The sequence below is a fragment of the Electrona antarctica genome (assembly GCF_951216825.1).
Source record: "Electrona antarctica genome assembly, chromosome: 3".
NCBI lineage: Eukaryota > Metazoa > Chordata > Actinopteri > Myctophiformes > Myctophidae > Electrona > Electrona antarctica.
The window spans coordinates 8,452,101-8,467,100 of record NC_136808.1 but is presented as its reverse complement, the minus strand read 5'-3'; the positions used below and the strand labels follow the sequence as shown (position 1 = coordinate 8,467,100).

The 15,000-nt window shown below is 44.2% G+C and overlaps 2 protein-coding genes across 4 annotated transcripts in view; both read left to right on the top strand.

Annotated features, from left to right (window-relative positions):
* cers3a (ceramide synthase 3a) overlaps positions 1-529 on the top strand; it is a gene marked incomplete at both ends in the record, with an annotated part of 27,381 nt that extends 26,852 nt beyond the window's left edge. The window contains one exon of the mRNA XM_079497458.1: positions 503-529. Coding sequence (XP_079353584.1) covers positions 503-529 — 27 coding nt within the window. The remainder of the gene's footprint in view (positions 1-502) is intronic.
* A 5,570-nt stretch (positions 530-6,099) lies between these two features.
* Positions 6,100-15,000, top strand: part of adamts17 (ADAM metallopeptidase with thrombospondin type 1 motif, 17) — a 127,745-nt gene continuing 118,844 nt past the window's right edge. For all 3 annotated transcript variants that reach the window (XR_013789587.1, XM_079496476.1, XM_079496475.1), the window contains exons 1-2: positions 6,100-6,320; positions 8,341-8,852. Coding sequence is in view for 2 of the 3 variants with exons in the window: in XM_079496476.1 (XP_079352602.1) it covers positions 6,230-6,320; positions 8,341-8,852 (603 nt within the window). In the remaining variant the exon portion in view is untranslated. The remainder of the gene's footprint in view (positions 6,321-8,340; positions 8,853-15,000) is intronic.

The following is a 15,000-nucleotide window of genomic DNA, read 5'->3' as shown; positions in this document are numbered from 1 at the left end:
ACCTTTTGGTGTTTTAAGCATAATTTTAAACTTTAGCTGTTGAAAAATAGCAGATCTATACAAGCTTGTAGCGCAGCACAGACTGCCGCACCACAAGCTTGTAGATCTGCTATTTTTGAAAAATATTTGCTTCTGGGCGGGTCCCTGGAATAACTTATTTTCAGACGGGGGTCAGCGGCAAATTACATATAATTCTTGGTGTCCTTTTTCAGAAAACTGACATGATTTAGAAGACATTTTGTAGAATCTGGTGTCAGTCCTAAATGGGTGCATGTATTACTAGTAGCCTACTATGCTGTATATGAATAATTCTATATAGGATGGAAAGCTCGTTAATTGTTGGTCACTTCACTGAAACAAATATTTTTGCTGTATTTTGTTGTTTTTTTTGTACGGCAATAAAAGTGACCAGACCATATAACTTTTGTCATTCATAATTCTTTTAATTTCTTATTTTTAACCAAAACATAATTAATAAAACAGTTCCGCTGTTTCCCTCTAGATGGAGCCCATCACCATCGCCCTCTGAAGAGGGACTAGTGAATAGTTAAATGTCTTTCCTTTGGTTGCTTGAGGGATTGTAAGTGTATTTATATTTGGCAATTATACTGAAAGTAGCCTACACAAACACACACATGCACACACATGCACACACACACACGCACGCACACATGCACGCACACACACACACACACACACACACACACACACACACACACACACACACACACACACACACACACACACACACATTTGAGCCACGGACCACCATAGACTTTAGATTAGTATTAGATTAGTATTAGACTCTGCAGAGTCCGTCAGACCCATGAGCCACATGACATTTAGCCTCTCAGACCCATTTGAGCCACATACAGACCACCATTATGACATTTAGCCTCCCAGACCCATCTGAGCCACGGACCACCATTCTTAGCCTCTCAGACTCAAAACTAAAGAATATTTTGTTTTGTGAATAAGATTTTGTCCACAATTCCATGCTGTATTGATGTTGCTACCATTAGGAGAGATAACAGGCAAACGTTGATCAGAATACAATTCTTACATTCTCTAAATGTGTAGACTTATTGTAAATTTTGTAATGCATGCAGGTGTTTAACAATAATTAAATCTTGAGAGCGTGAAATTAAACCAAATGGACCCGTAATTAAGAGTCCATTTGGTTTCATTTTATGCTCTCAAGAGTTAAAGGTCTATTTGGTTACGAACTCTCCATTTAGCATGGGGACCATCTGGAACCCCCTCAAGGACCACTGGTGGTCCCCGGACCACTAGGCTACTTTAGACCAATCACAGATTGTTCTTGCTGGAGGGAGTGACTCAGCACTAGAGGAATTTGCATATCTGTATACTTGGAACGGTGCAAGTTGGAAATGAATGTAACGATGGAAGTTGATCCGTGTCAGAGTACCCGCTCCACCCATCTGTCTGACTAGTGGAGAAGAGATCCAGTAGAACCAAATGTCAGGGAGGGACTAGTGGAGAAGTAATTTCGCCTCACCAGGCTTTCCATCTCGGAGGAAAGCCTGGTCTCTGTTCCAAAAGTGCTGTGCAGTGACGTAGAGTCCGTGGGGGCCAGGGGGGCTTGGCCCCCATGAGGATTTTTCGGGGAGTCCTCGGCCCCCATGAGGATTTTCAGGGAATTTCTAAAATTCTAACACCTCTTGGACCTCTCCCGCGGCCCCGCCCCCGGGCCCCGAGGCGGGGGGGTGTTGGGGGGGGGTTGCCTGTCCTCCCTTACGTTCTCAGATCAGGCATTCAAATGCTAATCGGGTGGCTTTTGTTTTCACCCTGCCAGGTAGGTATAAAAGATGCATACTCTGCTCTGCTCTGCTTACTTGTTCACATTCACAAGGAAACCACCACTAGCTAAGAAGAGGCTCGTCCAGAGGAAGCTACAGTTCGCCGCCAGTGATGCAAATTGCAAGCCTGCATGGCGCCGCCGCCACTGAAACCTGCCGCCGACCCAGCGACAGAACTTGCCGCTACTACAACGGCTCTTTTAAGCATAGATATATATAAACTCTAGATAGCTCACCCGCGCTGTTGGCCAATGGAGAGCGACGTCGTTACGTGGCGGCCATCTTACCTCGGGACACATAACATTGTGTCTATGGGGCATGTACTCTTAAATGACCATAACTTGCTCAATTTTCAACCGATTTTCAAACGGTTTGGTTTGTTATAAACGTCAGAGACGTCCGCATACGTATATGATTTTATACGACGTTCATATAAAAAACATAAATTAAGCAGATAAGCGTCCTGAATCATAGCCACGTTGACAACGTTTGTAATAAACCAACCCGTTTGTAATAAACCAACCCGTTTGTAAATCCGTCAAGATTTGAGCGAGTTATGACTGTTTCGGTTTGAGCTGCCATTGAACATACTGTACTGTAGCCCCGAAGTAAGATGGCTGCCAGGTGAACGACGTCAGAAACTCCGCCTTGAGCCATCTAGTGTTTATATATATCTATGCTTTTAAGAGCCAACAATTCCTCTAAAAGTGCCAGCAGTAGCCAGCAGCCAGCAGCAGCCAGCATCGCCTGTGATGACTCTGAAGACACTGTCCTACACCGCCCTCCCCCATGCAGCTCAGAAAGATCCTTTTCAGGGCTGAAGAGACTTAAAACTGCGATCCACAATGGGGCAAGCGAAACACAATCACCTTACTCTGTTACACTGTTACAAGGATGCAGTAAAGAAATTGGACTTGTGTGTCATAGCCAACTGTAAGGAGAAACACTTTCCTCGTGTACTGAATGGTACGTGAATAATTGATCATGCTGAAATCTTGAAACAAGATGCTGAAACAAGTCATGAGTGAATCATGTGTTCTGAAATCGTACCGCTGTGTTTATTACCAAACTGTAAATAAAAGTACCCAGCGAAAACAACAACTTCTTGTTGGGGGGTGGGGGTTGCGGGGGGGTGGCGCGGGCCCCCATGACGATTATAAAAACATTACGTCTCTGGTGCCGTGTGAGCCGGTCTGGAACAGATGATATCGTTACGTCATGTTGTAGTATTGTTTTGTAGTCATCAGGATGATATCGCTACGTCATGTTGTAGTATTGTTTTGTAGTCATCAGGATGATATCACTACGTCATGTTGTAGTATTGTTTTGTAGTCATCAGGATGATATCGCTACGTCATATTGTAGTATTGTTTTGTAGTCATCAGGATGATGTCGCTACGTCATGTTGAAGTCATTGTTTTGTAGTCATCAGGATGATATTGTTACGTCATGTTGTAGTCATTGTTTTGTAGTCATCAGGATGATATCGCTACGTCATGTTGTAGTCATTGTTTTGTAGTCATCAGGATGATATCGTTACGTCATGTTGTAGTATTGTTTTGTAGTCATCAGGATGATATCGTTACGTCATGTTGTATTGTTTTGTAGTCATCAGGATGATATCGTTACGTCATGTTGTAGTATTGTTTTGTAGTCATCAGGATGATATCGTTACGTCATGTTGTAGTATTGTTTTGTAGTCATCAGGATGATATCGACGTTACGTCATGTTGTAGTATTGTTTTGTAGTCATCAGGCAGGAACAATCAAACGGAACTTCCTTTTCCCTCAAACCGGAAGAATAACAATAAAAGCTCTCGTAGCCTGTAGCTTTTATTGAGAAAAATCGGTTTGAGGGAAAAGGAAGTTCCGGAAGGTTGCTGACTACAAAACAATACTACAACATGACGTAGCGACATCATCCGCTCCCGACCGGTTCATGAACCCGAAATGGAATGGTGCCCAGGCTAGTGGAGAAGAGATCCAGTAGAACTAAATGTTAGGGAGGGACTAGTGGAGAAGAGATCTAGTAGAACTAAATGTTAGGGAGGGACTAGGGGAGAAGAGATCCAGTAGAACTAAATGTTAGAGAGGGACTAGTGCAGGAGATGAGATCCAGAGTAGAACTAAATGTCACTAAATGTTTGGTTGCGCTCTGAAAATAGTCTATGTATAAAATCTATTGTAGATAATCTATTTTCAGCATGATGTAAACAAGTGTAAAATCAGCCCATGAGGCTACGACTCCATCAAGGCCCATGTTTGTTGACAAAATCAACTGTAGAGTGTGTGTGTGTGTCTGTGTGTGTGCGTGCGTGCGTGTGTGCATGTGTGTGCGTGCATGGGAGTCCTAATACAGCACAGGACACATTGTATGAAGTTATATAGATGTTATTAGGTTAGAGTGTGTGTGTGTGTGTGTGTGTGTGTGTGCGTGCGTGCACGCGTGCGTGCGTGTGTGTGTGCGTGCGTGTGTTATTAGGTTAGTGCTGGGCTCAGACTGCTGACGAAGACCCCTAACAGCATTGAAACACTTGTTTTTGGTTCTAATAAATTAGTTTGTGGGGGGGATTATGCAGATTGTTTTGAGGGGCGACAGCCATGACTATGGGATTTTTAGTAGGGGTTTTTTTTAGCGTTTGTTTCAGAGCACTTCGTTTGCCAAGTCTATGGACTCTGAGGATATTACAATGTTTGTTTAGAGCACGTCAGAGAGCATTTTAGAGCCAGCCAAGTCTACATGGACTTTAATGTCTGTTTAGGGCACAGTGGGCACCCCTCACTTCACGAGTGTGATGTTTTTTTGAGTGGTGCAACCACTCCCTTACGGAGCTATGTGTGTGGCTGGGTAGCTGGCTGGCTGGGTGCCTGGCTGGGTATGAGCACGAAAACAGCATGGTTATTTTTCACCACCTGTGCGCAACCTAACGCACGCACAAACACACAACGCACGTATTAACTGTATATATGATGCTTTCAGGTGTGCCAGTACAGTACAGTACAGTACAGTGACAGTACAGTACAGTACTGTACACTAGAGGGTATAGAGGGACCGCCACACGGTAACTCTGTCATTTCTCAACCATTTTGGACGCGTGGCGGCACGCTGGAACACCTGCCGCCCCCCCAGGAGTTCCTGCGTCTGGAACTCCTGGCCTTTGAACACCTCATGTTGTGGCTCTTTGTTGGTTCCAAACATTTCTACCTTATAGCCAACAAACCCACTGATGCACCTAGGGACTATGGATGTACGCAGATCAAAGAAACAGATTGTCCACAGGTTCAATGTCATTTTTGTTTGTATTTACTTTCCTTTAAAGTGCAGTGATGGTACATTACAAACAGCTCCTTCTGGCATTTGTCTCTTCTGTGTTGTCTGTCTGGTAAAAACTGGTTTGTCCACCAGGTGCATGCCGCTCCCCAATCACCCAGGCCTACATATGCTCTCCATCAATGAATTGCCCTTGGTGTCCAAACAGTGATTCAAATACATAATAACCCATCAAACCAATACCCAATAATGCCACATGATAACTACAACAATTGTGATAATAATAATAATAAATACACGTACAAAACAGTGAGGATGGCTTCTACACCTCAGGATCCCCCAGGAGGAAGTCACTAATGTTGCTCTGGAGAGGGAAGTCTGTGGCTCTCTGGTGGAGCTGTGCTGTTAGCCCCGCGACCCGACTACGGATAAGCGGTTGAAGATGGATGGACGGATGAACCCAGGTGTAGACGGTCAGAACTAGACGGTTTCTTGACCAAACCCCATGACAGTTTTTTATAATAACATTCTGGGCATAGACACCGTCCATACCACGTTATAGAGGCCAATTATTTTCCTGTCTGTCTACTTTCCAGAGAAGAAAGGAACCACAACCATACCCAAAATAATGGATAGGCCTAAACACACTTTAGTCAACACAGGGGTCACTGACTTTGACTGTACTGTTGTCACGCACGCACGCACGCACGCACGCACGCGCGCACGCGCGCGCGCGCTCTCTCGCTCTCTCCCTCCACTTGAAAAAGTATTAAAAGGAGGAAAAACCACGTGTATGGTTTCAGCCCCGCCCCGCCCCCCCTCCCCGGCGTGACGGACAGCGTCGGTTGGCCAATCGCGTCGTAGGGGTTTCAGGTTTTGCGACGGGGGCCACAGCCAATCGAGCGTGGCAGAGGGCGGTGGGCGTGTCGCTAGCTTCAAATTCACTGTGTGTGTGTATGTGTAAGCAGGGCTGAGTGCAGGAGTACTGCTGCTGAAACATCTGAAAGTTTACACAACTCCTCTGCAGTCCTCTCTCTCTCTGGGCTTTGCAAAGCTGCTTTACACATCCATCCATCCATCCTCCTCCACATAGTTCTGCTGTAGTTTTAACTGTAGTTCTGCTGTAGTTTTTTAAACCATGCATCTTGACAGCCATGCCAGAACGCTTAGACTGCTTCTTCTTCATATCCTCTGCAGCGGATCATTCTTGCAACAACAGGCGGCGACTGGTGAGTCCAAGAAAGTGCAATAATAGTCACTCACACATGGATGGCTTATGTTATGTTATGTATGTGCTTATGTTTCCTAACTGGGTCAGATCGGTTCTTAAAGCCACCCTACTTAAAGAGCAACAGACTGGTTTCTCTCAGAGTTAAACGACAGACTGTGATGGTCAAACTCTCTGTAGCGCAACAACAACGGTTCGGTTCTCAAACTTTTACCATAATATTATCAAGGTCTCTCTCTCCCCCCTCTTTATAACTCTGACAGTATGCAAATGGCACCAAATGGACCCGCTAAACGGGCCCATTTGGTTCCAGTTGCATACTTTCGGAGTTACAGACTTGCAGAATTTTGATGAATTCAAACTTTGATGAATTTGATGAATTCTTTTTTGATGAATTCCTGTTCTGTCTATAGAAGTGTCTATTTGTACGTCTCTAAATGTTTTGATGATTTGAACATGGTGGACCCTGTTGGAAACAAGTGTAATGCTTAATTGGGTCGTCCACTCACAGTTAACAGCCTTTGTATTGAGTTTGTGCTTGAAATGTACTGTAATTCTGCAAACTGTTAATAAATTCTTCAATCAATCAATCAAAGAAACTCCTTGGAAAGTCCATGGAATCAACTGCTGCAGGATAGGTTTTTTTCAGTGGTCCATTTGGTTCCATTTTATACAGACTTGCCAGAAAGTCCTTTCAACTATATATATTTGCTGCAGGCTATAGAATAGATACTTGGACGGTCGCCTTCATTGTTCTGATGAGGATGAGTGCATATTTATATAGCCTATAGTTTAGTGTAATGTAGTTGTTTAAAAGTTAAGATGAGGATGAGTGCACATTTATATAGTGTACTGTAACCGTTTAATAGCGTTTGGGCAAAAAGAAAGGTGGACAGAATTATGTCTTGCATGCTTCGTTCTTCTCTCTGTCTCGCTCTCTGAGGTCCATATAGCCAGCTTTCCTTGTGCTTAATTAGATTTGAGATCAGTCTCTGTCTGAGGCTCTGAGCACACATTACAATATGCTGCAATATGCTTCCATTACATTGTCGCTATAAGTAGACATAATATATTCAGTTCAGTGACATGTTCATTTGCACACCACCAGGTTGATTTAGGATTCCCAATGAAATGTCATTTCACATGTTTTAGGCTACCCTCTCAATCAATCAATCAATCAATCAATCAATCAATCAATCATGTCTTTCTTTTCAAGGGTCTGTCCAGCTTCTGCCTGGTGTGTGTAACACAAATGTTGTCCTAACAACACAAACATTAAATGCTGTTGACTGACAATTACTGGACAATTTTGTGTAAACACAAACCTTGGCGTATTAACACAAACATTGATTGCGACTGTGATTGGCCGGAATGAGATGATGTATGATGCCCCTCACTTCACACGGGTGCGATTTTTGAATTCTAAAATGATGTCTTTGCATAGTGGACCACTACTGTGTATTTGTATGTCATTAAATGTTTTGATGAATTGAGCATGAACTTGAAGGACCCCAATGGAAACAAACAAACAAGCCATAATGCTTTCTTGGGTTTAAATGCCCAACCATGTTGTCTTGAACACAATTCAAAATGTACTAGAGTAAAAAAGTGCAAAAGTAGTATACTCATTGTGCAGAATGTCCTGTTTCAAGTTTCCAAAATCTTGCAACAATAGCAGATCTACAAGGTCACAATGCGTGACATGTGGTAATAAAGTATTCAATCAATCAATCAATCAATCAATCAACCAACCAATCAATCAAAAAGGAATACGATTTCAGATGTTTTATTCCAGTGGTTCCCAAACGTTTGACAGCACAGGCTGACTCTTCACATACTAAAGCATGTCTGAAATAAATATCAGAGCTGAAATCGACATGTAAATATGAAACAAATGCTTACACGTGTAGCTCGGTGTAATGTTAGAGTACACAGACAGAAGTGAACCTTTCAAGCCTGTTTTCTCAACTCGCTGTATGCCATGTGTGATCCCCCCCCCCCCCCCCCCCCCCCCCCCTCAGCCCACAGTGAATGGGACACAGAAGAAGTGGTTCCCATGCTTCTATTTGAAGAGGACTCCGAGCACCTGTTGAAGGACCAACAGTCGCCGCGGAGCCACCGGCACCACAGCGCGCGTCTCCGCCGAGCCCTAGAAGATCCCCCACTGGCGAGCGGTGGTCCGGGTGGTCCCACCGGCGCTGTCCCCTCTGGCCCGGAGCGGGAGGAGGAGGGGGGAGAGGGGGACCGTCTGCTTCTGTCGCTGCCCGCGTTCGGACGGGACCTCTACCTGGACCTCAGGAGGAGCGACGCCTTCCTCTCGGATGATTTCGTCGTGGTGGAGTCGAGGGGACGAGGAGGAGGAGGGGGGGTCGAGGAGGAGGAGGAGGAGGAGGGGAAGGACGGGAGCGCCAAAGTGTCGCACGACGACGTCGTTTCTGCTTTGGAGGAGGATGGGAGACGGTGCTTTTACTCGGGCTGGATCGTCAACCACACGGACTCCTTCGCCTCTCTCAGTACCTGCGGCGGCGGCCTGGTAAATACATGAACCCCCCCGTCTTATGTTTTGGATTAACTTTTCTTTTCTTTTTCCAATGTTTTGTGGTTGTTTTCTTGGAAAGTGTCGAGCATGTTAGGATGCCTTCTTTCTTGGCCCTCTTTGTTTTTGCACTCTGTTGCCTCTCGGGGGAGGATTATAGGGGGGGGGAGAAACCACACACGCTGCACGCAGAGTAAAGATGTTGTGAATGTGAGGCACTCGGGGGAGGGGGGGGGGGACTTTTAAGAATCGTGGTGGTTTTTTTTGGGAGGTTTTTATTTCATAATAAAGCCTGGTTGCTGTTATTGCATGGAAGCAGGCTGGCTGGCTGGCTGGCTGACTGCCTGCCTGTCTGGCTGGTTGGCAGCATAGCTGAGGTTGTTAGACTCTGTGCACTGACTGTATCGGGTCAGCCAGTTCTTCCTCACAGCCTGACTGACTGACTGTCGCCGTTGTTTGTTTGTGGCAAATCATTTGGGCAGCTGATAGGCAATAATACAGAGTCACTATGACACGCACGCACGCACGCACGCACGCACGCACGCACACACACACCATGAAGGGACATTCCTCTTATGTTAGTCCAGTGGTGATGATGTCAGCATGCCTTTCCGTGCACGAGACCCGTGTTTGAATCCTGGGCGTTACACACACACACACACACACACACACACACACACACACACTGGGCGTTACAAAAACACACGGGTAGATGATTGATTTATATACTGTACATATCCAGAGACACACACAATTGCATGCTCTCTTTACGCACGCACGCACGCACGCACGCATGCACGCACGCACGCACGCACGCACGCCAATAAGGTTTATGAAGGTCTGTAGAAATGAAGAAAAAAGGGCATGCCTGGTCTCTTGTCTTGGCATCTCTTTCATTCTTAGCTAGTATTAATTAAGTCCATCTGACATGTTTGTCTTCCAGCCAGGCTTTGGATTGGATGTCATTATATCTCAGAGAAAACAATAAGGTCATGAATGATTGTTGTAAACGTTCATATCTGTTATGTGCGGGAGCTACGGTATAACTAGGTCACACCTCTGAGCTGCAGCACGACAAAAGGAGTCTTAGGGTGAGGCGGAATCCGCACACCTCAGGTGTGTGTGTGTGGGTGTGTGCGTGCGTGCGCACTGTGCGTTGAAGTATACAGGATAGAGAGTGCAGCCCCGCCCCTGTTATTCGCCTCAATGGAAGTTGCTCAGTGGCGTTTTGAAGCACCCGGAAGAACGCTCTACAAAATGCAGAAGCGCTCAACGTTAAACCCCAGCATGGCTGCACGGGGTTTCTCGTGCTAAATGCACGGGCCCGCCTGCAGTCCCAGCTCCGACCAGTAGGGCCGACCGATTCAACATTGGTCAGCCCTTCTGGGGCTAACCCAAGTAGCAATCTATCCAGACACAACCGCTTTCCCTGTAGCGGCCAGCGGTTCCCCAACGCTTTGGGCCGTGCACCCCCTAGATCAGGGGTTCTCAACCTGGGGGTCACGACCCCTCGTGAGGTCCCGAAATTATTTTGGGATTTCCCCCAAAAAAATAAAAAAAAATATTTGTTTTGCCACTGAATGGCTGGAAAATGTCAATTTAGAGTTTACACAGTACACACACGTGGATGCGCATAAACTTTCCTTAATGATTATATCTGGTTTCAGTATTGATTTATGATGTATTTCATCTATTATTAAGGTTACTAGAACGGTGCCCCTTGGGGCCTCTACCAGCGGTGCCCGTTGGGCACTGGCCTACTTGGAACGTTGCAAGTTGGAAATGGATGCCCCACCCATATATTATGTCTGTCTCCCTTTTATGAAGAAGAAATTAAAAATCCGCACACCAATTAAGGCTCCCAAAATAAAATAAAGATATTTTGGGAGCCTTAATTGGTGTGCGGCTTTTTCATTTCTTCTTTTATGACTTTATTTTGATCCAGCACCCAGCCTATAGGTATAGATGTCCGCGACGTGTCCTTTTTGACTGTTTGTTCAGCCTCCTCTACTGTCTCCCTTTTATGCCCATATATGGAGTTCTTTGTAGTCCAGGCCCGGGCAGAGACCTTTTGTGGCGTTTCTGGACAACTGTGGGTCCGACCGACTCGACACCAGGCACTGCGGTGGTGTCGAATTTGAAGTCGGTGGGGCGAACGGTTCTCGAGTTATGTGGATTACACACACACACACACACACACACACACACACACACACACAGAGACTTGGTGCATTTATAGATAGATTGTAAAGCAGGGACACAGGGCGCTTGTTGCCATGGGAACAGAGTATTGTTGCCTTTATGAAACCTTGTAGTCTCCATAATTATGTCAACTTTTTGTTTTGTTTCATAATTCAATTTGACACCCTTTTTGAAGGTGAAGATGGTTACACCTGTCTGTTTTTTTCTTTATATAGCCTATATATTCAACTAAAATATTAACAAGAGCTTGTGTGAATACATTACCGCTAATAACCACATATTTGGAACACAGCTGTGCTTTTTTCAATTCTCTGAAAAGTATCAGTTTTGGATGTGCAAGGTGTTCACTCAGGCAGAGATATGAGCCCTCCTTCTTTTAATACAATACAAATGTAATACAAAGTGCAGGGATTTCTTTCAATATAGAAGCTTGGGGGGGCCACGGTGGCACAGTTGGTAGTGCTGTCACCTCACAGCTAGAAGGTCCTATTTTTGCTTACTTACCTTGCTCTCGTTACGATACAAATCGCTGAATAATCCCTCGTGTTCATATTTTGAACGAGAGGCAGGTCAGAAGTCAGAAATGAAGAGCTTAGTATATCCATAGATCAAAACCAAGGAGAGCTCCCTAGATTAGGAGATACAAGGGATTCTTTCTGCAGCGGTAAACAGGGAAGTGAATGGGACCGCGGATGTGTGACTGTGAAGAGCAAGGAGTATGGTGGCCTTGAAGGCCAAAAAAAAAGAATATTCTTCTCTCGTTTGATATCAATGCAAATGCGCCAGGTCGTGTGTACACGTCCTTTGGATCCGTCACTTGGATTAGTTATGACGTTCCCACACATCGTACGGTCTGAATGTGTTAATGGGGATGGCGGCTTCTTAATGTGATGTGAAGTGGTTTTCACAGGCCTGGATTACACCAGATGTACATTTAATACAATATGAAGTGGTTTTCACAGGCCTGGATTACACCAGATGTACATTTATACAATATGAAGTGGTTTTCCCAGGCCTACCTACACCAGATGTACATTTAATACAATATGAAGTGGTTTTCACAGGCCTGGATTACACCAGATGTACATTTATACAATATGAAGTGGTTTTCACAGGCCTGGATTACACCAGATGTACATTTAATACAATATGTAGTGGTTTTCACAGGCCTACCTACACCAGATGTACTTTTAACCCATTCTGGGTGGGAACCCCTTTTGGTGTTTTACCCCCTCAGGCCGGGAACCCATTTTTGGGTTCTGTACAGTATGTACAGTATTCAAAAATGTAAAAAAATTGATGCTGCTATATAAACATTTTAAGTTTTTCAGAAAACTTTAAAGGCGTTTTTAGAATCGGCCTCATGCCTAAATGGGTTAATACATTATGAAGTGGTTTTCCCAGGCCTACCTACACCAGATGTACATTTATACAATATGAAGTGGTTTTCACAGGCCTACCTACACCAGATGCACATTTATACATTATGAAGTGGTTTTCCCAGGCCTACCTACACCAGATGCACATTTATACAATATGAAGTGGTTTTCCCAGGCCTACCTACACCAGATGCACATTTATACAATATGTAGTGGTTTTCCCAGGCCTACCTACACCAAATGTACATTTATACATTATGAAGTGGTTTTCCCAGGCCTGGATTGCACCAGATGTACATTTCTCCAATCTGCTGAGTCCTGAGCAGAGCTTCCAGTCTGTCTGTGTGATTCATGTGTCCGTCTGTGTCTGCACAGACTGAGCCTGTTATATCTTACATCTCTCTCCCCTTTGGTCTTCGCGTGCACAGCGCACACGCACCCGCACATGCACGCACGTGCGCGTGCATTCACACACTTGGGTCCCCTTTCCTGCCTAATATTTTGAACCAATCAATTTGTTCAGATCCCTAAAAGTTGGTTCAGAACCAAAAAAAATACTTCTCCTTTCCCTGAAGTGGGAACAATGAATGAATGAATATTTTATTTTCGTGTCCAGACAAATTGACCCATCTCACATGGGATAGGCCTATCTCACAGCCCCCTTTCCACGCCCACTTCCGGTAGATAGTGGTGTCATTTAACATTAGGCATTTACACTTTTCTTCTCTAGAGAATCTAAGTACATTTCCTAATGTTAAAATGTCAATGTCAATGTCAAGACCGATAATAATATGAAGAAAACACAATGGTATAACAACTCAAATAAGTAGAATAAACCTTACCTTTACAAAACGGTAGTTTGTGGCTTGTGAAAATGCCTCTTTTAACATGGAAGCCTATGGACCGCAAAAAAAAGAACACCACTATCTCCAAAAGGGGGCGGGGAAATGCTGTGAGATAGGCCTATTATCAGACACAGCAATTCAAAAACGGCAAAACGATAACATTCAATAACAAGTTCAACAGCCATACGTCCATAATACAATTTAGTTATACGTCACCCTTCACCTCCTATCCCATGCCCTATAGAGATACTCTGAGAAGGCGAAAACATGGAGAAAAAGAATCTCAACCACTGCCTCACTCTCGCACTCCACCAAGTTCAGATCAGGAGTGTGGACTTTTTCAAAAAACAATACTTCTCTCAGATCATGATACAGAGGACAAAATAAAATGAAGTGGATTTTGTTCTCCACCTCATTCAGATCACAGTATTCACATATCCAGGCTGTCCTCAACAACACCCCTATATCTTCCTGTTTCAATGTGCAGTGGCAAAATGCCACAAAGTATCTGTGCACACAGTGACCTCCAACTTCTTTCTAGGTTAAACATAACATATGAACAAACGTAGGTGTGTCACTATTCAGGTTAGAAGATGCAGATATGATTATAAAGTGGAAAGGCGGCCATATAGACGCATAGATTCACGCTTTATCTCCTAACAATGTGGCTGTTTCCCTGAAGTCATAGACTCGTAGGGCTGTATTTTGCGTGTCTTAAGTACCAGGTCTTATTACTTAACTTAAGACCTGAATGCTCTTTGGCCACTCAGAATAGCCAAATGGCATTGATCACGCCTCCAGGTCTTAAGTTAAGTAATAAGACCTGGTACTTAAAGGACCACTTTTCAACTTCTCTTCCTATAATTGGTCCTCACTAATGTTCATGATAAAATACCACCATTTTTTTCTACTCAGTCTGTGTCTCATAGGAAGGCTGTGGGCAGTTCAGAAACCCGTCCACCAGTGACATCATCGATGGTGAATCCAAGCTAATAGAAACAGCAGGCTTTCTTTTCCTGAGAAGTTGCAATGCAAAAGTTGAAGCCATCGTTCTCACGATAATAAAAATCTAAATATATTTTAAAACAAATCTTGTTTAAAAAAAAATCTGCCTAATGATGATGTCACTGGTGGACGGGTGTCCGAACTGCCCAAAGCCCTCCTATGAGACACAGACTGAGTAGGAAAAATGGTGGTGTTTTATCATGAACATTAGTGAGGACCAAATATATGAAGAGATGTTGAAAAGTGGTGAAGTGGTCCTTTTAAGACACGCAAAATACAGCCCATAGTCTGGTCACATGTGTAGTTGCGCACAATTCATCCAAAAAAGGTTGCAGTCTAGATTCAGACACCTATGAGTTCTCATTTCTACATTTGAGCCAGAATGGCTGTCCAGTTCATTTGTGTTACTTTTTTGCTTACGAGAGAGACTTTAAGAGATGTTTAAGTCAAACACTTTGATGTTGTCTGCAACCCATTTATGACTGAGGCCGATTCTATAAACGCCTTCTAAATCCTGACCTAGGTTTTCTGAAAAACTTCAAATATTTATATAGCCGCATTTGTTTATACATTTTTGAATACTGTACATACTGTCCAAAAGGGTTAAAACACCAAAAGGGGTTCCCGTCCTGAATGGGTGAAGCCACAGTAGTTATGGCTCCAGGTGACACATTTTGAACGTGGTAATGTTCAGCAACTGCAGACTAAAGACAA